General features: G+C 39.1%; 2 protein-coding genes and 1 long non-coding RNA gene across 4 annotated transcripts; all 3 read right to left on the bottom strand.

Moving 5' to 3' along the window:
* Positions 1-755: 755 nt before the first annotated feature.
* On the bottom strand, positions 756-3,769 carry LOC130994234 (protein FAR1-RELATED SEQUENCE 5-like). Its single transcript, XM_057919272.1, has 3 exons — positions 3,757-3,769; positions 2,319-3,105; positions 756-2,163 (listed from the first exon to the last, which is right to left on the bottom strand). Exons 1-3 carry the CDS (start codon positions 3,767-3,769, stop codon positions 756-758), a joined length of 2,208 nt encoding a protein of 735 aa, XP_057775255.1.
* Positions 3,770-9,940: 6,171 nt separating this feature from the next.
* On the bottom strand, positions 9,941-12,410 carry LOC130992982 (protein ALP1-like). Of its 2 annotated transcripts, XM_057917692.1 has the most exons (5): positions 11,996-12,410; positions 11,675-11,900; positions 11,092-11,555; positions 10,743-10,756; positions 9,941-10,219 (listed from the first exon to the last, which is right to left on the bottom strand). In XM_057917692.1, exons 1-3 carry the CDS (start codon positions 12,365-12,367, stop codon positions 11,092-11,094), a joined length of 1,062 nt encoding a protein of 353 aa, XP_057773675.1. In that variant the 5' UTR covers positions 12,368-12,410; the 3' UTR covers positions 9,941-10,219; positions 10,743-10,756. The 2 variants fall into 2 exon arrangements, with proteins under 2 accessions (XP_057773675.1, XP_057773676.1); XM_057917693.1 differs by lacking the exons at positions 9,941-10,219; positions 10,743-10,756 and adding an exon at positions 10,374-10,682.
* A 10,333-nt stretch (positions 12,411-22,743) lies between these two features.
* LOC130992983 (uncharacterized) lies at positions 22,744-25,628 on the bottom strand. Its single transcript, XR_009091539.1, has 3 exons — positions 25,421-25,628; positions 24,212-24,323; positions 22,744-22,888 (listed from the first exon to the last, which is right to left on the bottom strand). It is a non-coding gene; the product is annotated as an uncharacterized LOC130992983 (long non-coding RNA).
* Positions 25,629-25,883: the final 255 nt, after the last annotated feature.

The following is a 25,883-nucleotide window of genomic DNA, read 5'->3' as shown; positions in this document are numbered from 1 at the left end:
TATAGTATTCTGCTAAAGATGATTTTTTTAACTAATATTGTTTGATACTAAATTTATTCTACAGAAACTCATAAATGTAATGTTTGACATAGATAAGAATTTTATTGTGGCATTAATTTATATGAACGTGTGCTTGAACATATTAAGAAATGGACATGACTATGAAGATCGGTTGATCAATTTGAATGGATATAACGTTGTCATATAAACTGAATAAGTGAATTTTGTTTAAACCTGTTGAACGAATGTTGTAATCTAGCTTTGTTCTGTGAACCTGTAGAACGAACGTTGTTAATACCTTTGGGTGTGTCATCTCAAACAGAATATTGAATATTCATCTGTACAAAATATTGAACATTATACCAGATCATCAATCAGTATACTAATATTGATATATTATACTACAAACCAGATCATCAACATTTTCTGTTCCTTGACGAACAATCAGTATCAAAATATTGAATATTATACTACAAACCAGATCAGGAACATTTTTTTATTACAAGTCAAGGGCTTAAGTTGCATGTTCTGGATATTTTGGATGAACATGATAAACGTAAATGTACACTCCATGTTACAGTTCATTCCATAAAATTTGCAATTAAGTATTTAGAGCTCTTTTCATCGAATAAGTTTCATTAAAACTGAAAATATAGAAATCGAAATAGTCCATGAAAGAAAACAGAAATTTAAATCAATCATGAGTATCTAAATAAAATGAATACTTTCACTTTCCAGCCCTTAGAATCACGATTTCATGAGTCTGCGACTTTTGTCGGACAGTTTCTGGAGTCATGATGTCCCCAAGTTTTGCATTTTCTGCAAAGACGCTTAGGTTTCTGTGCGAGAATCATGGCCTTCTCTTGTTCCGATCTTCTGCGTCCACCTACGCCACTTCCTTTGGTCTTGGCTATGTCAGGAGGCAGCACGGTTGGTGAATCTGTAGGTGCTGAACCATAAAATTCATTAAACAACCTGGTCTTTGAGCATGCAGTTGTGCTTGTTGCTCCATTCTCCGCAAACTTATCTCGAAGTTCAATGAGATTGTTGTATAATTCCTCCGACAACTCCTCATTGCCTCTAACATGTGCAATTGTCTCACTAACAGCCTTAAAAATACGAAATTCCCAACCTGATGTCGGCTGTTTGGAGCTACTACACTGTAAATTATATGAATCATTGGGGCATAAAATGCTAAATTTGCACCACCGCACGGCAAGGTACTTTTGAGGAATATTGTCAAGATTCAAATTCCGGAATACGAAAAACATATGCTTGCAGGGTATACCTTTCCTAACAAATAAATTACAACTGCAGACCACTTCGCCCTCGGACTTCATGTGACGCACCAAGAAAACACCATCAAGCTTGTCATCCACCTCGTAGATAGTGATGTTCCCTTCGGAGTACATCTTATGCATTCCACACGCCTTGCTTGCATGATCTATTTCATCCTGTACATCTTTAAAGACAGATTTAGTGTAGACCACTGATGCATTGCGTTCGATGGGAAGGTTAGTGACCATCATAGGGCTACGTGTCTCGTCGTTGTGAGTTGACAATTTGTAGTTATACCTCTGCGCATCAACACCACTGCAATAATTGGTATAAAGTAATACCAGATCAGAAGTTTTGTTGATGAATCTCTTGAAAAAACTGTTCTCGCTTTCGGATGATGAAGTGGTACGAAATATGCCGCTCATGGATACATGTCTAAAATACGCAGGAATCCACATTGATCTGTCTTCGAACATGTCAGTGAACCACTTATTTAAAGAGAGCTCAAACTCCTGAATCATGTTATTCCATTTTTCCTCAAAAACATCCGGATCATCGTCGTCAGTCCAGACAATATTATCATATGTTGTTTTGAAATCGGTATTTTCTCTCAATCTCGGTGGCAATTTCTCAACAACTTTGATATTTATGTGCCACATGCAAAACCTGTGGTGTGTTTCTTTCCAACAGGATGCAACCGCTTTTTTGAGACCTGGGTCTTGATCCGTTATTACAATCCTCGGTGCATTTCCCATTATTTGAACGAACCTATCCAACACCCAAGCGTACGACTCCGTGTCTTCATGAGATATTAGCGCAGCTCCAAATGAGACGCATTTCCCATGATTATCTTTGCCAGTGAATGGGGTGAAAATCAACTTGTACCTGCATATGTATCAAAACTTTAAAAGATCAGTATTACTAAGTTCCTTATAGTATTCATATATCGCTGCATTGTTGAATAAAATAGATGCATATATCAACAAACCTAACAGTTCCTTATAGTATTCATATATCGCTGCATTCAATTTGTAACACACCTGTTGGTATTATAGGTAGCATCAAATGACACGGCATCTCCAAACAAACTGAAGTTCTTAACCGACGTCTCATCAGCCCAAATAATTCTACACAATTTATTGTCTTCATCGACATCATGGAAGAACTTAAATCCATTTCCAAGTTCTTGCCTATTTGTAAATGTCTCCAAGATCATATGTGCATCAGATCCTTTGGAGTGCACCTTCAAGTCCCTGACAAAATTCTTGAAGTCAGTACCCGTGCATCCAATTCCTTCATAACTGCCCATAATCTCTCTGAACATTCTGAACGAACGCATTGGACCAATGTTGGCCTTTATACCAGAAAGTATGAATCTTTGTTGGAATTCATCCACATTCCTGTTACTTGGCATGACATCTCTTGCTGGTATAGGAACCATGGAATGTGTATGTCCCTCAACAAATTCAGTAATCTTGTAACATGTTCCCATCGCAAGCTTGAATATCACTTTGGCTTTACAATCAATCTTGCAAGAGGTTGTCTTCCTCTTCTTAGACGTTGAATCATTGATGCGGGAGACTGGTGCTTTAAGCTTTTCCCATACTCCTTCTCTGTTACACACAACATATTGTCTGGTTATTGTTTCATCTTTTGCTTTCCTATTAGTGCTCATGCGAGGCTCAAAACCACAAGCTTCTGCATAGTCCTTATAAAACTTCACAGCTTCAAGCAATGTTTGAAATATCATGCCAACATACGGTTTAATAGAATCTGAGCATCGAGGATAACACAATTGTCCATCTGCTGTTCTTGTTTGCAAATTATCTACAATTAAGAACAACATAGAAATTAATATGTTTCAAAGTCTACTCATGCTGCTGCATATCATGAATCTCCATAGACAAATTTATAACTCTTCCACATATATTGTTTTCATCTGAATTGTTTTAAAGTTTCAGCAGCAATTAGTTCATTGATGTTCAGAATTTTAAGATGCATGTTTTAAATATTTTAAGTTGCATGTTCAGAATTTCATTGATATAATTATTTCAGTTTAAAGATTTTACCCCAGGAACGTTCCATGGTATTATAACTTTTTTAATGAACAATTTTTTTTAAAGATTTATCCTACTGCTGCATTTTAAAGTTGCACATAAAATTATATTAATTTTTCAATGAACGTTCCATGTTCCATCATTCTTCTATGTTCGTACCAATGTTCTTCGGCTCTTACGAAATCTTCGTGGAAACTGGAAACAATAAGCTATTTGAAATTGTTCTTACAGATGAGGGAAAACTAAGTTCTTCGAATCTGTTTCGCAATAAGTTATTTGTAACGAGTAATCAGGAACGCAAAAAAACATGCAACGAATTGACATGACAGACGTAGCAAAACAATAATACTCTATTACTATTAAATCGCCGGAAATCACTTACGTTAAGAGTATGAATATAGGCAAATTTGAAATAACTTACCTTGAGATTCCATGAAATAAATTTGAAACAGAGGTTTCTTTCTGGAGTGTTGAACAGTAATTCTCGTTGATGAAAGATGACGACGGCAGGTTAGGAAATAAGCGATATTTTGGTAACTACCATATCCCACGTTATACTCTACCGCAAATAGACTATTTAATCGTATCTAATTTATGAATTAAACGTATATGATGAGATCAGAATTACAAAGTTGTCCTTTAGTCATAAAACGGATGTATATCATAGATTCATGATCAGCGAATTTTCCAGCCCTTAGATTGCCCATAATCGACGAACCAGATTTGGTCTTCGTTCTTTGAAAAATTGGTGGTCTCTATAGAACCCCTCCCTATATATATATATATATAGGATGGGGATCTACAAAGAATCTCCTTAGTATAAAGATTAAGGAATTAATCTTAACCATAGGATCTGAAAAGATTAATGGACAAGATTAAATCTAATTAATTATTAATCTCCTTTTTTTTCTGAATAGCCGAAAAAATGATTAAAAAAATCGGCTAGGGTGTATTACTAAGTTTCATTATTCACTAAACTGTCATTCCTAAATTAACGCAAGTAATTACTGAATTTACTCTCCCTCTACTCACCTCTTTCGCACAACAACAACATGATTCAGCAAAACCCTACACAAGACGGCGATTCATCTGTATTTGCATCGGTGGAGACAACGATTCATCTGTGATTTTGCATCGACGGACTTGGATTACAGCGTAAGTATTGAGGAAGCAAAAAATATTGCCTCTCCCCTCCCTCGCCGGAATCTGGAAACAAAAGACCTCCCCTTCACCGATCCCTTTCTCTTTTTCTTTTGATGAATAGTAGCCGAAAAAAACCCTCACGCCTTAGCTCGGCTCGTTTTTCCGACAGACGGCGCCAGTTGATGAAGCAAAAAATATCACCCAATTATAAAACGATAAACGAGATATGGATTTACGTGGTTCTGTCATTCAGACCTACATCCACGGGAGTTCATCGGGTTTTTCACTATATTGACAGTGTTTACATATTACAAGTGAAGAACAAGCAAAAATGAATGAATCCCCCCCTTTAATACACATATGGGCCCTATTTATAGAAAAATGATAAATTTAGGGCCTTTGGGCCCTTTGGGCCCCTAAAGACCCATTAAGCCCAATGAATCAAGCTCAAGCTCTGTTATTCTAATCTACATCTTGGAACTGAGCCATCAGAGCTAGTGCATGCCAGAGCTGGCAGGCGAAGCCGAGTTGGGCCAAATCGAGAGTCAAGTCAATCTTGTACCAAATATCAGAAATAACCACAATAACAACAACAACAACAACAACAACAACAACAACAACAATAATAATAATAATAATAATAATAATAATAATAATAATAATAATAATAATAATAATAATAATAATAATAATAATAATAACCATAACTAGAAATATTCCCGTTATGTAATGCACAGCGTTGATGCATATTTTATTCCTCATCAGCTACTATCCCCCCCTCCCAGTCTGGTTGAACCGCTTCGTGTTCAACTGGTGAAGTATTGTGTAGAGTTAGCGTTGTCCTGCTATCTCAAGTAGAGTTCAAATATTACGGCCCTACAACCCTATAACTTATCCAAGATTAAGTATTACAAGTTTACAAAGCAATCAAAGATAAAATATTACACCCCTAAAAGTTGTCAACACAAAAATATTCCAACTCTGCCAATCTATTTAGAATAACAACAATAATAATAATGAAGAAACTCCCTTTCGATAGCACTCATTTAGTCACTCTTTGATTGTTACAACCATGTGTACGGGTATCGGCTTCTTTGTTTTTGAGTTTTCCCTCCAATAGCTCGCGACTGAGGCAGCTTCTAAAATTTAATGCCCACGCTAAGCCAACATTGAGATCCTGACTTAGGCAACTTCTCAAACTTAATGCTCTTAATGCCCGCGCTAAAGCAGCTCTGGGAGCTCGCGCTTAGGCGACTTCTAAATCCTAAGTGCTCGCGCTACTATCAGTATTGGGATCCGGTGTAGGCAGCTGCCTACGCTAAGCCAGCTCTAGGAAAAAGAGTCAATATATCAAACTAGTCTATTTCTTATAGTAAATTGAAAATTTACCCACTCAAATAATAACTTTAGAAATTACCGACTTTTTATGTTAAATGACCAAACAGCCCCTAATATTAAAATTAAAAAATTACCCACAAATAGATCATTACAAATACACTACCATTTTTTTTAAAAAAATATCACAAATCTCATCTCTCTCTTTCTCTAGAGTGCACGGTCTCTGTCTCTGTCTCTCTCTCATTTCTCTCTCCTCTTTTTCTCTTTCTCTCTCTGTACGAACATCACACTTCTCATCTCTCTCTCTCATCTATCTCGCACTTTCTCCTCTCTCTGTACGCACATCACATGGTGGTGGTACTAATTTCCAATTCCAATGTGGGGATGAACACCATAGTCTGCACTGCACTTGCTGCACTAAATTCCAATTCCAATTCTAACTTACGGTGAAGATGAGGTCGGATCCGAGCTCCAGCACGCCGTCGAATGTGGGGATGCAAACCATAGTCTGCATCTCGTGGATCTATGCCTCTTTAGCGCGGTGATAGTTGTAGAATCGAAGTGATTGGTGCCGGTGAGACAGAGGAGGGATCCAGTGTTGAAGGCCTTGCCTACAACGCCGTCGCAGATCGCAATTTCTATTTATTTGTGTTAAATGGAGTTTAGATCTCTCTCTATATCATCTGATGATTTTTTCAGGATTAGAAGTTTATTTTAAAAATAAAAAATTAATTAATATTCTTGAATTCACAATCAGATCTATAAATTCACAACACAGTGTTCTTGAATTTGCAACCAGATCTATGAATTCACAACTTAATGTTCTTGAATTCACAACCAGATCTATGAATTCACAACTAAAACTAAAATTCACAACCAACTCGATGAATTTACAACATAATCATTAGTGTTGGTTGTGAATTCGAGTTTTAAAGCTTTGTTTTAGTTGTGAATTCGAGGTTTAAAACTAGAATTCACAACTGAATTGCTAGTGTTTGTTGTGAATTCGAGTTTGAAAAAGCTCAAATTTCAGCCAACTCTATTGCTGATTGTGAATTCAAGTAGTCGTGAATTTGAGTTTTAAAGCTTGAATTCTCGACTAACAATATTTCTTGTTGTGAATTCATGCTTTAAAACTTAAATCAACGACTAACAATATTTTATAGTTGTGAATTCACGCGAATTCACGACAAACATTATTTTTAGTTGTAAATTCAAACTTGAATTCACGACTAACACTATTTTTAGTTGTGAATTCAAACTTTAAACTTGAACTCACAACCAATACTAGCTATTCAGTTGTGAATTCGAATTTTAAAGCTTGAATTCACAACCAAAATTAATGATAGTTGTGAATTCACGGGTAATTTTTAAATTTTTATATGCAAGGGTTAAATGGTAAGTGTGGTTAATTTTTAAATTTTTTATTTTAGTGGTTAATTTTTAAATTTATTATTCCAAAGTGGCTATTTTAGAAATCCACTCAATAAAAAAATACAAACGTTGAAAAAATATAAAAAAACGTTCAATAGAAAAAAAGAAATTAAAAAAAAATAGAGAAAAAAACGCTGACAAAGATATTAAAAAAATGAAATAAAAAAAGGAAAAAATGATGACAAAATAAAACACAACTAGTGGGTTTTGAACCCAGTGCCATTGTGTAGAAAGTAAGACGACTTACCCATTAAGCTAGTAACTTTGGAATACTGTAATTCAAAAAATAAAGGAAAAAACGCTGACAAAATAAATCACAATTAGTGGGTTTCGAACCCAGTGGCATTGTGTAGAAAGTAAGACGACTTACCCACTAGACTAGTAACTTTGGAATAATGTAATTCGAAAAAATAAAGGAAAAAACGCTGACTCGAACTGAAGAGAAACATTAGTTACAGGTTCTTAGCCATATATCTCTCTAGTTGGGAATGCTATTAGAAGAAATCTCCTCTAAGGTACCTTTTTCCACCTGTTTACATCTTCGTAACGACACTGCCTTTTATAGCAAAAGATAAACCATGTGAGAACTGAAGAGAAACATCATAGTATTCCACACAATCCTCTCCTTGTCCTAGTTCAACATCCAATTTTTGTGAGGCTCCAAAAGATGAGGAAAAACATCTAAATTGAATGCATGGAATCAGTTCTTTTCACAAGAGCACCATTATATTTTGAGCAAATATATAAAACTGTCCACTTTCATATTGTAAAGATAAAAAATGTCCACTAAGATAAAAATGATAAAAAATGTCCACTTTGTGGTTGAAAAGACAGAAATAACCCTCACTTTAAAATAATAAAAAATATCCACTCACTTCTACCCCCTCTCTCCTCTCTCTCTCCTCACCTTCACGTCACTCTCTCTCTATCTCACTACCGCCACCACCTCTCCCTCGTAGCATCCTCCGCCGCCGCCGCCGCCTCCACCATCTCTCTCGACGTCGGAAATCCGCGCCACCAGAAGCTCCTCCGCTCAGCGAGTTGAGATCTGCTCCATCTCTTTCTCGGCGTCGGAAATCAGCCGCCTCGTCGCCTCCGCCATCTCCTGCTTCACCCCCGCCGCTCCGCCGCCACTCAATCTCCGCAGCGCCGCACAGCCACCACCACCGCGGCGCCTCTTTCTATCTCTCTCTCTCGATTCTGACTTGGAGAGCTTCGCCAACAACAACGAGATCTCGTCGACAATGATCGACAGATCTGGACATTTTGGAGCTCGACAATGGTGGCTGGGCAGATCTGGCGCGGCCGTGAGCTGCCCACTGAACGGCAGATCTGGCGCAGGCAATAGAGGATGGGGTCGGACGGCGGTAGGTGGGGTGTTGTCTTCGACATCTTGCTCCAGATCTGGTGAGTCGGCCGTGGGACATATACGCCGGGGACAGCCAGTGGGACGCGGTGCTGGACGCCGAGATATTGAAGGACACCAGGATGCAGGGGGCCCACCAGGACAACATCGTGTACAGGGAGGAGAGGGTGAAAGATGGGGCGGAGACGGCGCTGCTCATACACGCCATGGAAGAGGCCTTTGATCTCATCAGGGTGGGGAGGAGGCATAAGGAAGATACGCCGCAGCTGCTGGGCCTCAGCGAGTGGAATGACCTGCCGGAGCTCGGACCCGTCGGGGACATGCTGGCGGCGTCGGATCTCACTGTGCCTGTCTCTGTTTTGGTTGTGCAACACCAGAATATCAAATCTATTTAATTCATTACCTACATCTGTATATACTAATTCATGTTTATATTAATTCATTTTTAAAGAAATTATTTCAATCTAATTACCTATAGACTTGTCCAAACTGTGATTAATTTTTACACCATCTCCACACTCAAACTATAATTAATTTGCAGATATTCTGTTTGAGGTAACGTTGAGGGTGGAAAACAATATTTTCACTTATTTTTTTATTTATTTTTTGTATGTATAGTGAATCATTTTCTTATGAATTCACAACATAATATTCTTGAATTCACGCTCAGATCTATGAATTCACAACTTAATGTTCTTCAATTCACAATCAACTCGATGAATTCACAATTTAATATTCTTGAATTCACAACGAGATCTATGAATTCACAACCAAACTAAATTCTAGTTTTAGTTGTGAATCCAAACTTTAAAAACTCAAATTCACAACCAAAATAAATTATAGTTGTGAATTAAATTCAGGTTGTGAATTCGACTGGTTGTGAATTAAATTTTGGTTGTGAATTCGTTTGTTGTGAATTCACAACCAAAAAATTCTAATTGTGAATTAAATTTTGGTTGTGAATTCGACTGGTTGTGAATTAAATTTTGGCTGTGAATTCGACTAGTTGTGAATTCACAAACAAAAAATTCTGGTTGTGAATTCGACTGGTTGTGAATTCTCAATTCACAACCAGTGTGAATTCACAACCAAAAAATTTTGGTTGTGAATTCACACTGGTTGTGAATTGCGGGATTTTTTAAAGGGGTGATGTAAAGTGGACATTTTTTAAATTTTTAATGTGAAGGGTATTTTGGTAATAGTGGACATTTTTTAAGTTTTTTATTTTAGTGGACATTTTTTATCTTTACAATATGAAAGTGGCCATTTTAAAAATCCACTCTTATATTTTTGGCCATGGTAGAAGGGAATATGGAAAAAGGAGTTGACAGAAGGAAATGTTCCACATTATTGACTCCATATTTTTGGCCATGGCAGTGGGATTTTTACAACAGAAGAAGTAGTAGTTTACTAGACACTGCTCAAACTCTTCAACAATATCAAAAAACTCATTCTACATAAAATAATTTTTAAATAATAACTTAAAGCATTTGAAAGTAGCTATTGGAAATTCAAAGCAGAACTGGAGTGCCAGAGCTGGATTGCCAGACCAGCGCTAGATTTCCAGAGCTGGAAGGGCAGCGCGGTGCCAGAGCTGGATTGCCAGACCAGAGCTGGAAGGCCAGCACGCCATTTCAGTAATTCTTTCAGTAACAATTGAGGAATGATTATATGCAAACTACTAATGCCATTTCTGAAAACAATTCTTTAGCAACCTTACAAAATCTTACAAAATGAGCAACCTTACAAAATCTTACTTCTAATAAATATTAGATCTATATTAAAGCAAATCAAGCCAATGAATAATTAAAACAAGACAAAAAGTCTTTCTCTATATATATTTCAAACAAAATATAGGCAAGCCTAACAAAGCATGGCACATACGTGAAAACATCAACTATTGGATCACAGCCCTCAACTACTCACATATTCAAATACTAGATCATTGGGTCACAGCCCACCACAAACTCTTCGAGTAGTATATAAAGCAAAAATTTATAATTTTCACAAAATAAGTATGAGAATATGAGCTCATCCGTGCTTGCCTTGATCGTCGACTCGTTAACCTGAAAGCAATATTAACAATAGGGCGTGAGTATTATTGAACTCAGTGAGGTAAACGCTGCAAGAATCGGACAACCTGCCACCATAAAATAATTAACAAGACATATTTTACATTAGTATCACTAACTAAAAAATGCTTATGTCTCAACAAAAGTCCAATTTAAATTGCACAAAGCTTCTGTTTTGACAGATAGAATCTATATGAAGAATAAAGGCCAAAAAATTCACCTACTAAATCATTGATCTGCTAATGATCATGTAAAATACAACCAATAATGGTATAATAGAACCAAAGGTTGTCATTTTCCAACATGCTGAACCGTACAAAAAGACATAATATAATTAACAAGACATAATTTACATTAGTAGCATACAAATTTAAAATGCTTGAAGTAGTAATTAAATTGTCACCTAGTGTGCATTCACGTACTGCAGCCACATCTCATCAGCCAATGCGTCTCTTGAGGCATTCCATTGGGGAGAATTCTCTATAGTGTCAATGAAATCATCAGCCTCTAATTCAAAGTTAGTAGCATTCGTATTTGCCATAGCATCAAACTGTGCCTCCAGAGGATCGATCGGCATTTCCGTTCGAATAAAATTGTTAATTAAAAATGTAGCCATTATTAGCCTATTCTGTGTTTTTATTGGATAAAACGTAGTGGACCGGAGAATGCCCCACCGCATCTTCATTATCCCAAACGCCCTCTCAATGACATTCCGAGCCTTGCTGTGCCTCAAGTTAAAGAGCTCTTCCTTGTTTTGGGGCCTTCCAGCATTGGAACCCCACTCTTTCAGGTGGTATCTAACTCCTTTGTAAGGCGTTAGAAAACCATCACTATTTGCGTAACCATTGTCACACAAATAGTAACTTCCTATTGAGATCCCAATAAACCAACAGATATGTTAAAATCAGACAACAATTCTCACAAAGCCCACTTAAAAAAGAACATGGGTAGTAATAAGGTATAAAGTATTGTATATGTGTATTTACCCTTAGGAACTTTAAGACCATGGGGTCTGTTGAGGGCATCCCTTAAAATTCTAGAATCCGCAGCAGAACCTTCCCAACCGGACAGAATATAAACAAACTTCATATCCCGATCGCACACACCTAGAACATTAGTAGAAATCTGCCCTTTCCATGTTCTATATCGTGGTTTGTCATTATTGCTGACAGTCACATTAATGTATGTGCCGTCTAACGCTCCTAGACAGCCCTAAATCAATATAGATTGCGAAACAAGTTAGTAATACATAAACCGCCGGACAATATTAGTTACAATTAACATGACTACCTTTCCATCTTACTTACCTTAAACCATTGCCACCTCGGCTCTGTGCAATCATAGGGTACGGGCGTGGGTTTAGATAAAAAAATTTGGTGCAAATTCAAAATTGCTCCTAACACCGCATGTACGTAATGCGAAATGGTCTGACCACTCCTCCAAAAATCAAATCTTACGACCCTATTCTTTTTATGATGTGCTAGGACAGACAAGAACATAGCTACTTGTTCTTCAACGGTGACGTAATTACCTGGCACTAGACCTCCTACTTCTCGTAATATGTGACACAACCGCCCAAACGTGTTACGGTCCATACGCAAATTGGCAATGCAATCAACATCGTTGGTTCCTATCAGGCGGTGTAAGTGCTTATTTTGGTCAGGCATTCTGCTAAGCATCTCATATGCTTTACCACCATTCCCACGTTTCCTTTTTTTTTATTTACAGTGTTGGGAACCTTGTGGAATATCCTAACCCTTGTTTTGATGATACCAAAATTCATAGGACTTAAATGTAATAGACTAGAATCGTTTTTGAACTCAAGTGTTAGAGTTCGTTTCTAGTTTAGTTGCGGTGTCAAAGACTGAAGACTGAATACTGAAGAACGAAGACTGAAGACTGAAGACTGCAGTTACCAACTGAAGTATCAGTTGAAGAATCAGTTGAAGACTAATTATTTGATGCGCGCCATGGATTGATACTAAAGTCAAGTATCAGTTGAACATTCCTCCTAGGACTGATCTTCCAACGTTCAGAGGAAGCCACGTACGCTCAAGTACAGCCGCATTAAATGCAGAGATATCTCAATATCTTATCTCTGCAGAGGTCATTCCTATCTGGTGGTTACTTTTCAGAGATGTCACATCTCCTGTCCATCAAAGAGAGCCGTTTCCACACAGACAAGGAACCTCGAAGATTGAAGCCTCAGCCCAAATTCGAATTGCTCTCCAACGGAAGAAATCTTGAGGACGATTTACGCCAACGGATCTATTCAAGAGTTCTCCTACAAATAGCGCTCGAGGATCACTTCAATCTTCACCGATTCAACGACATAAGCTGAAGCTCTGCCGAAATAGCTACTCAGCCTATAGCTTAAACCGCCCAAAGCTTGAATCGAAGAAGAGAATTCCAAAGCCAAAATCAGTCACTGCTGATTACATACATTCTCTTAGACCCTAGGCATATATTCTGTGTACCCAGAAGCCAAAGGTCAAACTTACTTCAAAGAACTCGTTCTTTGTAAGTATAGTTGGCACTCGTTTAAACCTCTCCCCCATAAGAGTGTTTGAGTGACTCGGAGTTTAGGAAGGTATTCTGAACTCTGATAGGGAAGTCTGAGCACGAGGTGTGCTTAGCAAGGAAATCCTGCGCGAGCTGTGTAGGTGCTGAAATCCTGCGCGAGGTGTGTAGGTATGGAAACCCTACGCGAGGTGTGTAGGTGCTGAAGAGAGTTTATCTTCAGTTCACGGTTTGCAGTGCACCAGGGAAGCACTTGCGGAGTGGATTGTTGGTCTGATCAACCAGCCGTGGATGTAGGAAAGAGTTTTTCCGAACCACGTAAAAGTCTCTATGTTATTTACAGCTTTCAGTTTTACATTTATAACTGTGTTATTTCAATTGATAAAAACTGAATGCTGACTAACTGAAAAGAGAAACCCTAATCCAACTATCTGCTCCACCGAGGCTATTCGAAACTAAGTTTAATTTCCGCTGCGTATGATATCAATCTGACTCACTATCCTCTGATAGTAAGGAAGAGAGATATCATCTTCATCTCTGCAAACACGACTAAAGCCCTTACTTGGATCAGTTAAGTTCCAGTGACTTAACTGATAACTCTTTACTGAAGAGCTTTCAGTATCAGTCGTCAACCCTGTTGGTCAATACTTATTTCGGTTAAACAGGTGTCTTGTTTGCGTGTAAAGTTTTGTTTCTATCTCTGACTGAGATCCCTCTGATTGAGGTTTGTAGATAGTCATAAAAATAGCCTATAGGTGTATTCCCCCCCATACACCTATTCGAGACCCCCCCGGACCTAACAATTGGTATCAGAGCAGGTTGTTCGCAAGAACTATCTGTCTCTGACTAGTTCCTACTTGAACTAGATCCTTATTAAAGGTCTCGAAAAAGTTTTACTCTTTCTTATTTTTGTGCTTGCTATTTGCTTTATCTGCTGTTATCTGTTCTTCTTTTTTTTTGATGGAGACTAACCACAGCAAATTATCTTCTCTACCTATGTTTTGTATTGAAAAATACGACATATGGAAGTTTCGGCTTGAAAGTTTCCTCATTGCCCAACATTGTAGAATGTGGGAAGTCATCACCAGCGGTCCGATCATTATCACCGAAACTGTAAAAAGGGTTCCTACTGACATCCGTCAGGAACCTTACGATGAGGACCAGCCCAAGTCAAAGGCAGACTTCACCACAGAAGAAAGGAAGCAAGATGAGCTAGACAACCTCGCCAAAAGCATCATCTCCGGCACCGTTCCTGACAAGTATGTCATGAAGATCATCAAGTGCAGGACAGCAAAGGAGATGTGGGATATTCTGGAAAGAATGTGCGTAGGTTCTGAGGAGATCAAGGAAAATAAGCTATCCATAGCTTGTCAGAAATTCGACTCCTTCCTCATGCTCAAGAATGAATCTGTCGAGGAAATGGAACAAAGATTCAATCTTATATTGAATGAAGTTCAATCCATTTCCAAAGACAAATACATTCAACGAGAAATCAACTTGAAGATTCTTCGAGCACTGCCACGAGGAGAATGGCAGATCTACTCAGTCGCTCATCAGCATAAGCCAGGATTCAGTCAGCTCCCGACAAACAAGCTTTTCTCCGATCTCATGGCAAATGAGTTCGACCTTCTGAGAAATCTTGGTATCAAGAAGGCTGGAGGATCAGACGAAGATGGTCCATCAACCTCAAGAGGAGTTGCACTGAAGGCCTCGACCAGAGAAGGCAAGAAGATCGATGATGAACGAGCTAAACATCAGACAATCATCTACTTTCCGGATGAAACATGTCTTGATCAGCTAATCATGGAGAACAGCCGACTGGAAGAAGAGCTCAGAATCTCCAACTCAGAATGTGAAAGAGCTTCTCATGAAATCAAGAGGCTCAATCACAAGCTGGAAGAAACAGTCAAGAACTGCATGATGCAGTCTCCCATGATGAGCAACTTTCCATCGAAAGGACTGGTCAACAGCATCGGAGGAAAGGTTGCAGCTGCCAAAGGAAAGGATATCATGATCATCTCTAAGAATGATCCTTCTGAAATCACAACCTCAGAAGAATCAAGAGATCATGATATGGATGAAGTTCACAAGCGCAGACTGATGGCCAGATCAAATGTTCCACCTCCACGAAGCTACAGACGAGCTAAGGAGGCTCCCAACCAGATCATCTTATTGAAAAGGCTGGAAAGCAGATTTCAGTCAAAGATCCGGGAAGGAACATCAGGAGCCAAGAAGAATCTTCCTCATCAACCCAGGGGGAAGAAAGGCCACATCAGTCAGAAACCGACATCCTCAGTTCAGTTTCAGAAAGAACAACATCCATGGAGATCAAGCAATGCTGAGTCCAGTCGAGCCATGCCACTTCCTCGACGACAAGCCGCTGGACGTCAGACAAATCTCCATAAGTCTGCAAAGACTAAAGTATCTCACGGAAGATACTTCGGCGAGCAAAGAAGACCTCAACCACTCACCAGACAGAACTGCTACAAGACTGAGGTCTTCAAAAGGATTTCTCAACGGAAGAATGCTCATATGCCACCTGAAGCGCCAACGACACCGATCAGACATCCAACAATGCGCAAAAAATCAGCCAGACCAATTCTGAAGCAGATTTGGGTTCCAAAGGGAACTCGAACTAACATTGAAGGACCCAAAGCTTGATTGGGTGCCTGAAGCAACTCTTTCTTGCAGGTCAATGTCAGGAAACATAAAAAGAAGGAAGAGGCCAAAGCTTCAATCAGAACGTGGTATCTGGACAGTGGCTGTTCGAAGCATATGACGGGCTACAAAGAATATCTATCCCAGTATGTTGAGAAAGCTGGATCCAAAGTTGCATTCGGAGACAACTCGATTGGAGAAACAAAAGGCTACGGTGTGCTCAACATGGGTAACGCCAGTATCAGTAATGTTAGCTTTGTTTCTGGTCTTAAACATAATCTGTTGTCTGTGAGTCAATTTTGTGACAGTGGTTTCACAGTGAAAATCAAAAAGGATGAATTCACTATTAGAAACAATTAGAAGAAGGTGGTTCTGAAGGGATTCAGACAAGGAAGTCTCTACGTCGTTTCTTGGGAAGACAGCCCACCAGAAACGTGCCTCATCAGCAAAAGCAGCTCAGAGCTCAACTGGCTATGGCACAAGAGACTCAACCATCTCAACTTCAAGACGATCAACAAACTTGCTAAACATCAACTGGTAGAAGGTCTCCCTTCTATTGTATTCCAGAAGAAGCAAGAATGTGAAGCATGCCTCAGAGGAAAACAGACGCGGACATCATTCAAGTCAAAGACAGGACACTCCTCTGAAAGGATTCTGCATCTACTTCACATGGATCTGTTTGGCCCGATCACTCCAAGAAGCTACAACGGTAGGAAGTACACCTTGGTAGTTGTGGATGATTATTCACGATATACCTGGGTTATCTTTCTTTTCAAAAAGAAGGAGACACTGGAGGAACTGCCAAAGCTGCTGAGGAGACTGAGCGTTGAAAAGGAAGTCAACATCATCAGCATCAGATCAGATCGTGGGACTGAGTTCCTCAATACTGTCATTCGTGAGTATTGTGATGAACAAGGAATCAGTCATCAAACTTCTGCAGCAAGAACTCCACAGCAGAATGGAGTTGCAGAAAGAAGAAACCGGTCTCTAAAGGAAGCAGCAAGGACGATGCTAGCCGAGTCAAAACTCCCCTTGAAGTTTTGGGCCGAAGCAGTCAACAACGCATGCTACACGCAGAATCGCTCCTTCCTCACTCAGAGACATGGAAGAACTCCATACGAGTTATGGAAGAACAGAAAGCCATCGATTGCCTACTTTTATGCTTTCGGTTCTAAGTGTTTCATACACAACAACGATAAGAAGAGGCTGAACACCTTCGATTGCAAGGCTGATCCAGGAGTCTTCCTTGGATACTCTGGAACAGAACGTTCAAGCAAAGCCTATCGAGTGTTCAATACTCAAACTCTTTGTGTAGAAGAAACACCTCATGTGATCTTTGATGAGTCTACAGATGGTTTCAGGGAACAAGATGCTGAAAAGAATGTTCAGATCACTGAAGGTTCCAAAGCTGAAATCCATACTGACGAGCCCTCTACTGTCTTGGTATGGGGACCTGGCAAGGATGAAGATACTGAGATGCTTCAGTATCAGAAGATCAACCAACGGTCTGAAGCTCAAACTGGAGCCAATACAGATGGCAATAGTCAAGGGGGAACTCCAGTTGCTGAAGTTCAAGTTGAACGCGCAGAAGCCGCCCCAGCTCAACTCTCCCCTGCTCCAGAAAGTGCTCAACATCCCAGAGCTATTCTAACTGAAGAAGCTCCACCATCTCCTGAAGAAATCAAGAAATATCGAAGATGGTTTGAACTCCACTCTAAGGAGAACATCATTGGAGAACCATCAGATGGCGTCAAGACTCGGAGATCTATGTGCAACCTCGTCTTCGACATCAACCAGAACTGCATCAACGAAGATAAGAATTTCAGTTGTTTCTTATCAACTACAGAGCCAAAGGATATTGAAGAAGCTCTGAAGTCCACAGAATGGGTCATCGCAATGCTAGAAGAACTCAATGAATTCAACCGGAATTCTGTTTGGGAGCTTGTGGATCGACCAGACGATGCAAAGGTGATTGGCTTGAAATGGATTTTCAAGAACAAGAAAGACGAAGAAGGAAATGTTGTGAGAAACAAAGCAAGGCTTGTGGCTAAAGGATACAGTCAAGAAGAAGGAATCGACTACGACGAGACATTTGCCCCAGTTGCCAGATTGGAAGCAGTCAGACTCTTCTTAGCTTTTGCAGCTCACAAAGGTTTCAAGGTACACCAAATGGATGTCAAGTGTGCATTTCTCAATGGAGTGCTCACAGATGAAGTCTATGTAGAACAACCTCCAGGATTTGAGGCTGCTGGACCAGAAAAGGTGTACAAGCTGAAGAAAGCGCTCTATGGGTTGAAACAAGCACCAAGAGCGTGGTATGATACTCTCTCGGAGTATCTAGTTGAACAAGGCTTCAAAAAGGGATATGTGGACAGAACGTTGTTCACTCTCAAAGAAGGAGAAGATCTCTTGCTTGTTCAAATTTATGTCGATGACATAATCTTCGGATCCAAATCCGAACACATGTGCAATAAGTTTGCTGACATCATGAAGAACAAATTCCAAATGTCCATGATGGGAGAAATGAATTTCTTTCTCGGATTGCAAGTCAAGCAGACCAAAGAAGGAATACTGATCAGCCAGTCCAAGTATGCCAAGGAGCTGATAGCTAAGTTCGGTATTCAGCACATGAAGTCAGTCAAGATCCCAATGAACACAAACTGGAAAGTTGATCCAGGTTCAGAAGGAAACTCTGTCTCTTCGAAGAAGTACAAAGAAATCATTGGATCTTTGCTGTATTTGACTGCGAGCAGACCAGATATCGCATTTGCAGTCGGGGTTTGTGCAAGATATCAATCAGATCCTAAGGAAGCTCATTTAGATGCAGCTAAGCGGATTCTGAGATATCTTAAGGGCACACCCAATTTAGGATTGTGGTACCCAGTAGAGGACGACATCAAGCTCACCGGATTTTCAGACTCCGACTTCGGTGGATGCAAGCTCGATCGCAAATCAACCTCCGGAACATGTCAATTCCTAGGCAACAAGCTCATCTCTTGGTTTTCTAAGAAACAGACTTCAGTCGCCACCTCTACAACTGAAGCTGAATATGTTGCTGCCGGAAGCTGCTGCTCACAGATCCTGTGGTTAGTCCATCAACTAAAGGACTATGGGATCGAGGAAAAGGAAGTTCCTATCTATTGCGACAGCTCCAGTGCTATTGCAATCTCCCAGAATCCAGTTCATCACACCAGAGTCAAACATATTGAGATTCGACATCACTTCATTCGTGATCATGTCGAAAAGAAGAATGTCTCTGTGGAATGGATTTCCACTGCTATTCAGAGAGCGGACCTGTTGACCAAGGCTCTTCCAGAAGAGAGGTTCAATGATCTTTGTGCAAAGATCGGCCTCATCAACCCTGAAGAGTGATGCTATGTTTGAAGATTTTCTCGAAGAGTCATGCTGACTGGTGGTCTACCAACTGCTGCTTCTACGATCGTCGACGAGAAAAGCAATGTAGTCCAAGTGCTCATCTGAAGAAGAAGACATCTTGATGAATCATCCAGGATCACGAGGTATCAACTGACTACTATGATCAGTTGATCAGTAAGTATTTTAAATGCTTACCTTTTTCACAAATCAGTTATTTCAGTTTAGAGCTTTAAGTGTTTAGTTCAAAACCTTTTCTCTAACTGATCAGTTTCTTTCAAAAACTTTAACTGATTGTTGGAATTGTTGGAATTGGAATATCCGAAAAAGGACAAGATTTTTATAAAGTGAAAATCTGTTTTGATTGAACTTGTCCTGATCTTTTTGCCAAAAATCCTTCCAACCTTTTTGCCTCTGCAATAAAATTTCTTGAAACGCTCATTGACATGACATATGTAATGATGCCTTTTGAAGTCCCTCGCAGTGACGGCGGACGCAAAATTTTTCTTCAATTGCATTTAAGGCACAGTTTTCGAAAAACCTTTTCATCTTCTACATGGTTCACATCTTGTCTATTTATACACCATGCTGTCTTCACGATTTTTCTGCATCTACTAACAACTCTCCACAGCCTTCACTGTGAGAAAAAGTTTCAAGTATTTCCAAACTTGCAGAGAAAAATAGTTCCGACTAAAGGAGAAATCTATGACTGCAAAGTCATGGAGTGGAAGAATGACACTCATAGTCTTGGTCTTCACCGGACCCTTCCACTGGATCACAACGTCTCTCCGGCGTCAAAGTTTGCTCTACCCTCACTTGTATCCAGCGAAGCGAGTGTCTTCCATCCTCATGCCCGGTACATTGGCTTGAAGTATCTGTCTGAAATAACACAGACTTCATCGTCTTCACATAGAGGCCTCTTGCCCACTGTGAAGCTTCGATGCCAAGCAACAACAAGGAGCAGGAGCTCGTTGTCAACCGACGCAATATCGACCGTGTCTATCCTCACGATAGCCACTCAGTCGATTTTCCTCCTCCATACATTTCTTCTCATATGCCTCTTTCTCTTCACCATCAACCCTCCTCTCAACCTCCTTTGGTTTGCATGATTGCTGCTCTCTTCTTCCCAGTCTCGAGAGCCATGCAAACCTAATCCCACCCCGTTCTCCATCTCCTTCCTCCCACTCCTCCTCACTCTTCATTTTTCTTTTCTAAACCCTCCGCCTTCTCCGTATACCTCTGACCCTCAGCATCTTTCTCTGGACCATTCTGCGATTCAGTTTCCACGCAGTGGTCTTAGCTTCATCCTTCAGTCAAAATCCCGCCTTTTTGATGTTGCCAAAAAGGGGGAAATCTAAGAGACTTATTCTCAAAAGACTGAAGACGATCAAGCAAAATGATCGTCCTATTTCATCAGGATGATCATGAGGAAGATACGCCAAGAGGAAGAGACCTCAATTCAACGGAAAACAAGTGAGAGTGGAACAAGCTTAGGAACATTGAAGACACGAAGACAGAAGATGAAGATCAAGAAGTTCAAGGCGCAGCCAAGCAGACTGCTGGAGTCCATGGTTTACCCATGATGTTGTTTTTTTGTTTTTCTTGTTACTCCAATGTAAGTCTTGCTCTGTACCTAGACTGATGGCTTATCAGTCCTATTAATGAAATGAACTTCTTATTGATCTCACCCTGAAGACAATGACTCTTTGTCCAGGCTCTGATTTATGGTTTTTCTGTCTTCTTGCTGTTCTGTGTTTAGAACTGTTTTCGTTCTTGCTCTGAGTACAAGTTATTTAGGTTCTGTTGTTAAGGGGGAACAGCTTTCACCCCTTGTCTAGAACTTGTACTGTGAGCTCAGTTTTTTTGTTGTCTAGAACTGCTGTGTGGTTTTGGCATCATCAAAAAGGGGGAAATTGTTGGGAACCTTGTGGAATATCCTAACCATTGTTTTGATGATACCAAAATTCATAGGACTTAAATGTAATAGACTAGAATCGTTTTTGAACTCAAGTGTTAGAGTTCGTTTCTAGTTTAGTTGCGGTGTCAAAGACTGAAGATTGAAGACTGAAGAACGAAGACTGAAGACTGCAGTTACCAACTGAAGTATCAGTTGAAGAATCAGTTGAAGACTGATTATTTGATGCGCGCCATGGACTGATACTAAAGTCAAGTATCAGTTGAACATTCCTCCTAGGACTGATCTTCCAACGTTCAGAGGAAGCTACGTACGCTCAAGTACAGCCGCATTAAATGCAGAGATATCTCAATATCTTATCTCTGCAGAGGTCATTCCTATCTGGTGGTTACTTTTCAGAGATGTCACATCTCCTGTCCATCAAAGAGAGCCGTTTCCACACAGACAAGGAACCTCGAAGATTGAAGCCTCAGCCCAAATTCGAATTGCTCTCCAACGGAAGAAATCTTGAGGACGATTTACGCCAACGGATCTATTCAAGAGTTCTCCTACAAATAGCGCTCGAGGATCACTTCAATCTTCACCGATTCAACGACATAAGCTGAAGCTCTGCCGAAATAGCTACTCAGCCTAAAGCTTAAACCGCCCAAAGCTTGAATCGAAGAAGAGAATTCCAAAGCCAAAATCAGTCACTGCTGATTACATACATTCTCTTAGACCCTAGGCATATATTCTGTGTACCCAGAAGCCAAAGGTAAAACTTACTTCAAAGAACTCGTTCTTTGTAAGTATAGTTGGCACTCATTTAAACCTCTCCCCCATAAGAGTGTTTGAGTGACTCGGAGTTTAGGAAGGTATTCTGAACTCTGATAGGGAAGTCTGAGCACGAGGTGTGCTTAGCAAGGAAATCCTGCGCGAGCTGTGTAGGTGCTGAAATCCTGCGCGAGGTGTGTAGGTAGGGAAACCCTACGCGAGGTGTGTAGGTGCTGAAGAGAGTTTATCTTCAGTTCACGGTTTGCAGTGCACCAGGGAAGCACTTGCAGAGTGGATTGTTGGTCTGATCAACCAGCCGTGGATGTAGGAAAGAGTTTTTCCGAACCACGTAAAAGTCTCTGTGTTATTTACAGCTTTCAGTTTTACATTTATAACTGTGTTATTTCAATTGATAAAAACTGAATGCTGACTAACTGAAAAGAGAAACCCTAATCCAACTATCTGCTCCACCGAGGCTATTCGAAACTAAGTTTAATTTCCGCTGCGTATGATATCAATCTGACTCACTATCCTCTGATAGTAAGGAAGAGAGATATCATCTTCATCTCTGCAAACACGACTGAAGCCCTTACGTGGATCAGTTAAGTTCCAGTGACTTAACTGATAACTCTTTACTGAAGAGCTTTCAGTATCAGTCGTCAACCCTGTTGGTCAATACTTATTTCGGTTAAACAGGTGTCTTGTTTGCGTGTAAAGTTTCGTTTCTATCTCTGACTGAGATCCCTCTGATTGAGGTTTGTAGATAGTCATAAAAATAGCTTATAGGTGTATTCCCCCCCCCCCATACACCTATTCGAGACCCCCCCGGACCTAACATACAGCTAGAATAATAAGCAACTAGAATGGCCAATTGAAGAACATGTTGTTGCATGATTTCTTGTAATAGCAAAAACAAAATATCAGACAAACGTGATCGGTCTCCACCAGGCATTTAATCCAAGTCTGAGATGATATCAATAATCTGCAATGAACAATGAATCGTTATGTAAAAGAAGTAGTAGTTTGTTATGGGGAAAAGAAGAAGTAGTAGTTTGTTATGTTTTCACAGAAGATGATGGAATTGGTCTTCAGACTAATGATTTTCAGAATGGAAAGCCTACTAGCACCTGTAAGACAGTTCACAGCTAAAAAACTATTTCACCATATAATTGCAAATTGTGCTACAAATGAAGTACCAGAGTGTTTCGCAGTGAAAGTGGAAGACCAAATGGAAGCAAATGCATGCACTGGCAAAACAGCAACGCCGCTATATCTAAATTGGCTTGCCATGGATAGCCATCAAGGAACTTAAAAGGTTAGATTAAATTCTGAAACTATCAGTATAGCCGATGCAATCAGATCTAAGTATTAAGTGCCACACCTCTCCATTATCTGGAATGCTGGGATAAAACTGTTAAAGCTTTTGAGGATCTAGGCATGGCAGTGGGATTTTTACAACAGAAGATGTAGTAGTTTGTTATGGGGAAAAGAAGCCAAAACATAAACAAACAGAGGTGGGTGGCATGTTGACACTTTCATCACTTCATGGGGATTTTTATAAAATTTGAATCTATTTATTCACTAACAAAGAGCCTCCACCATCTCCTTTTGTCTCTCTCTCTCTCCCCACCACCACTGCTCTCATCCACTCTCCTCCTACCATTTTTGCAGACAATTATAAAATCTAATTTACCATAAAAGTAGCATTACTTTATTGCAGTCAATTACACATAGTTAATTTAACATAAATTACTAATATAGCCCATACATAAGATTTAACTTGGGACAACAATATTGGCTTTAAAAACAATTTGAGAGCAAGACATAGTGTTCTTATTTTTAACCCATACAAATGAAGACATGAGAAGATGGCGGCGTCCTAATCACTAATATTCATATTCTGCAGATAGAATCTATAAAATATATGAACACAATTCAAGTGAAGTCTAATATGTTTAAATTACTTTAAACTTGAGCTAGAACTTGTTACCAATAACTACGGATAATAAAACCCAAACATACTATATCAACAAGAAAGAGCATTGGGTGACAATTTCTAAATGATGGTCATTCACAAAAGAGAGTAGACTAGTGGAGAGTAAGCCTGATATGTTAGCTTTTTTTTACTCCACGAAGAATAAATCATTATTCTTTATTGTGTTATGCAAAACCCAGCAGCTTAATACAATTATAAAAATTTCATAGAGTTGTTTGATGCAGCAGTATCTGGAAGTATTTTTCTTTCTCAAGTCGAGTACATGTCTATCCAGCATAAAGACACAGAGCTATAGAGATAGATCCTTACCTTCCACCGTCTTTTCTGTACAAGAGTTTTGTTTATTGCATCCAACGTCACAATTATTTCCTTGAAAGTTGGTCTTTTTGATGGCTGCTCATGCCAACAGTCTTCTATTAACCTGTTAAGAAGTCATTATCACCTAGTGATATCCTAGCACATAAATTAAGCACATTTTTGGATGAACAAATTTAAAAGGTTAAGAGAGTAAAACAGGAATGCTTCATTGAGGGATGTCTGGAAATAGTTTTAACATGACATGAGAGTGAAATGAATGTAGAAACCAAGAATTAAAATCTCTCCTTCTCCAAGATCTAAACTCTTAATATGCATTAAGTTTTCCACTACTACTAACAAAAGAAAATATGCATCACCCTTTGAACGGAAAAATAAAACTACAATACATTGCAAGGCATATTGATATGTAATCTTCTTAATCTTGAAAACGTGTAATCACAATACTTAAGTAGAGAGCTAGAAATGTATTGATGATGATATATGGATCATTGAAAGTATTTTGTTATAAACTTTACGAAGCAATATCTTGAAACTTGATGAGATCTAGACCGATATGCAATCTTAAAGAGAGCTCCCATGATCTGTAAATTAAAAATCTATACAAATAAAATGTAAAGAACATAAACAACTAATTATGTTTAAGCTGGTTTTCCCTTTTCAAAATAAAAATAAAAATTGTGTTTAGGTTTCCCTTAAGATCTTGTGCTCTGGTTTGTTTCCCTTCCTTGATTTATATAGATATATTCCAAAATCTAGAAAGAAACAATGTATGGTCGGTCCAAAGAGTCCAACCAGCACAATCATTACAAACAGAAAGTTGGCAATTAGATTTTGCACCAATAACTGATTTTGCAGGCACCTTATATAGAATTTTCAAGCTAAGCCACAATTATAAAAATTCATCTCTTTGAGGCATTTTATCGAACAGTTTTCAGGCCTAAACTCCCATGGCTAACATAAATCCCAAGCAATCGCTGTGATGACAAATATTGTGACTAAAGACAGAAAAGGAAGCCAGCGAGTTTGTGCAATTGAGAACTCATTGTAAATGGAAATTGTAAATTTCAATTCACAACAATAATTGAAAGGAGCAAATTTGTGCAAGAATAATTGCAGCAAACACGTAGAACTACTCACAGATGAACACAAACTCACATACAAATTACAAACAGATTGATAATAATGGATTACAGCATATACCGTTCACAAATTCCCGGAAATAGTTCGGCAGAGGATCGACCGGCAGATTTTGCGGCGTCTTCTTCCTGGGCGATTTGCGGTTGCTTTGTGGAAGAGGGGGTGCCGCTGTGATTTACTGCGTGATATTTTGTGAGATTTGAGGGAAAAAAAGAGAAAAGAAATCAAGATTAAATCGATGGATACCGTATATGAGGGGGGGTGGGGTTTACGTAATCTACCGTAATCTCTAATTTTTGGACCGGGCCTTACATAATCAAGGGCTTAATGTGTTAACTTAAAATACTACCATCCACCAATAATAGTCAGTATTATTATGCTAACTAGTGCGCAACCCGTCGAAATTCGACGGGAAATTATTTTAACTTATTATATAAATTATTTTTAAATTTTTTTAATTTAAGATAATATAGTTGAAATTATATTAATTTGAATCATATTCCTTAATTAAATGTTAACCTTTTGT

This window comes from Salvia miltiorrhiza, chromosome 7 (assembly GCF_028751815.1).
Source record: "Salvia miltiorrhiza cultivar Shanhuang (shh) chromosome 7, IMPLAD_Smil_shh, whole genome shotgun sequence".
Lineage (NCBI taxonomy): Eukaryota > Viridiplantae > Streptophyta > Magnoliopsida > Lamiales > Lamiaceae > Salvia > Salvia miltiorrhiza.
Note: the sequence above shows the minus strand (reverse complement) of the source record. Positions and strands in the feature narration are given on the sequence as shown.

Coding starts and splice junctions, on each gene's coding strand:
- LOC130994234 (XM_057919272.1), bottom strand. Junction 2,164..2,318: donor GCTACCTATAATACCAACAG/GTGTGTTACAAA, acceptor ATACATATGCAG/GTACAAGTTGATTTTCACCC.
- LOC130992982 (XM_057917692.1), bottom strand. CDS start 12,367: ATGCTTAGCAGAATGCCTGACCAAAATAAGCACTTACACCGCCTGATA. Junction 11,901..11,995: donor CGAGGTGGCAATGGTTTAAG/GTAAGTAAGATG, acceptor ATATTGATTTAG/GGCTGTCTAGGAGCGTTAGA. Junction 11,556..11,674: donor TGGTCTTAAAGTTCCTAAGG/GTAAATACACAT, acceptor GGATCTCAATAG/GAAGTTACTATTTGTGTGAC.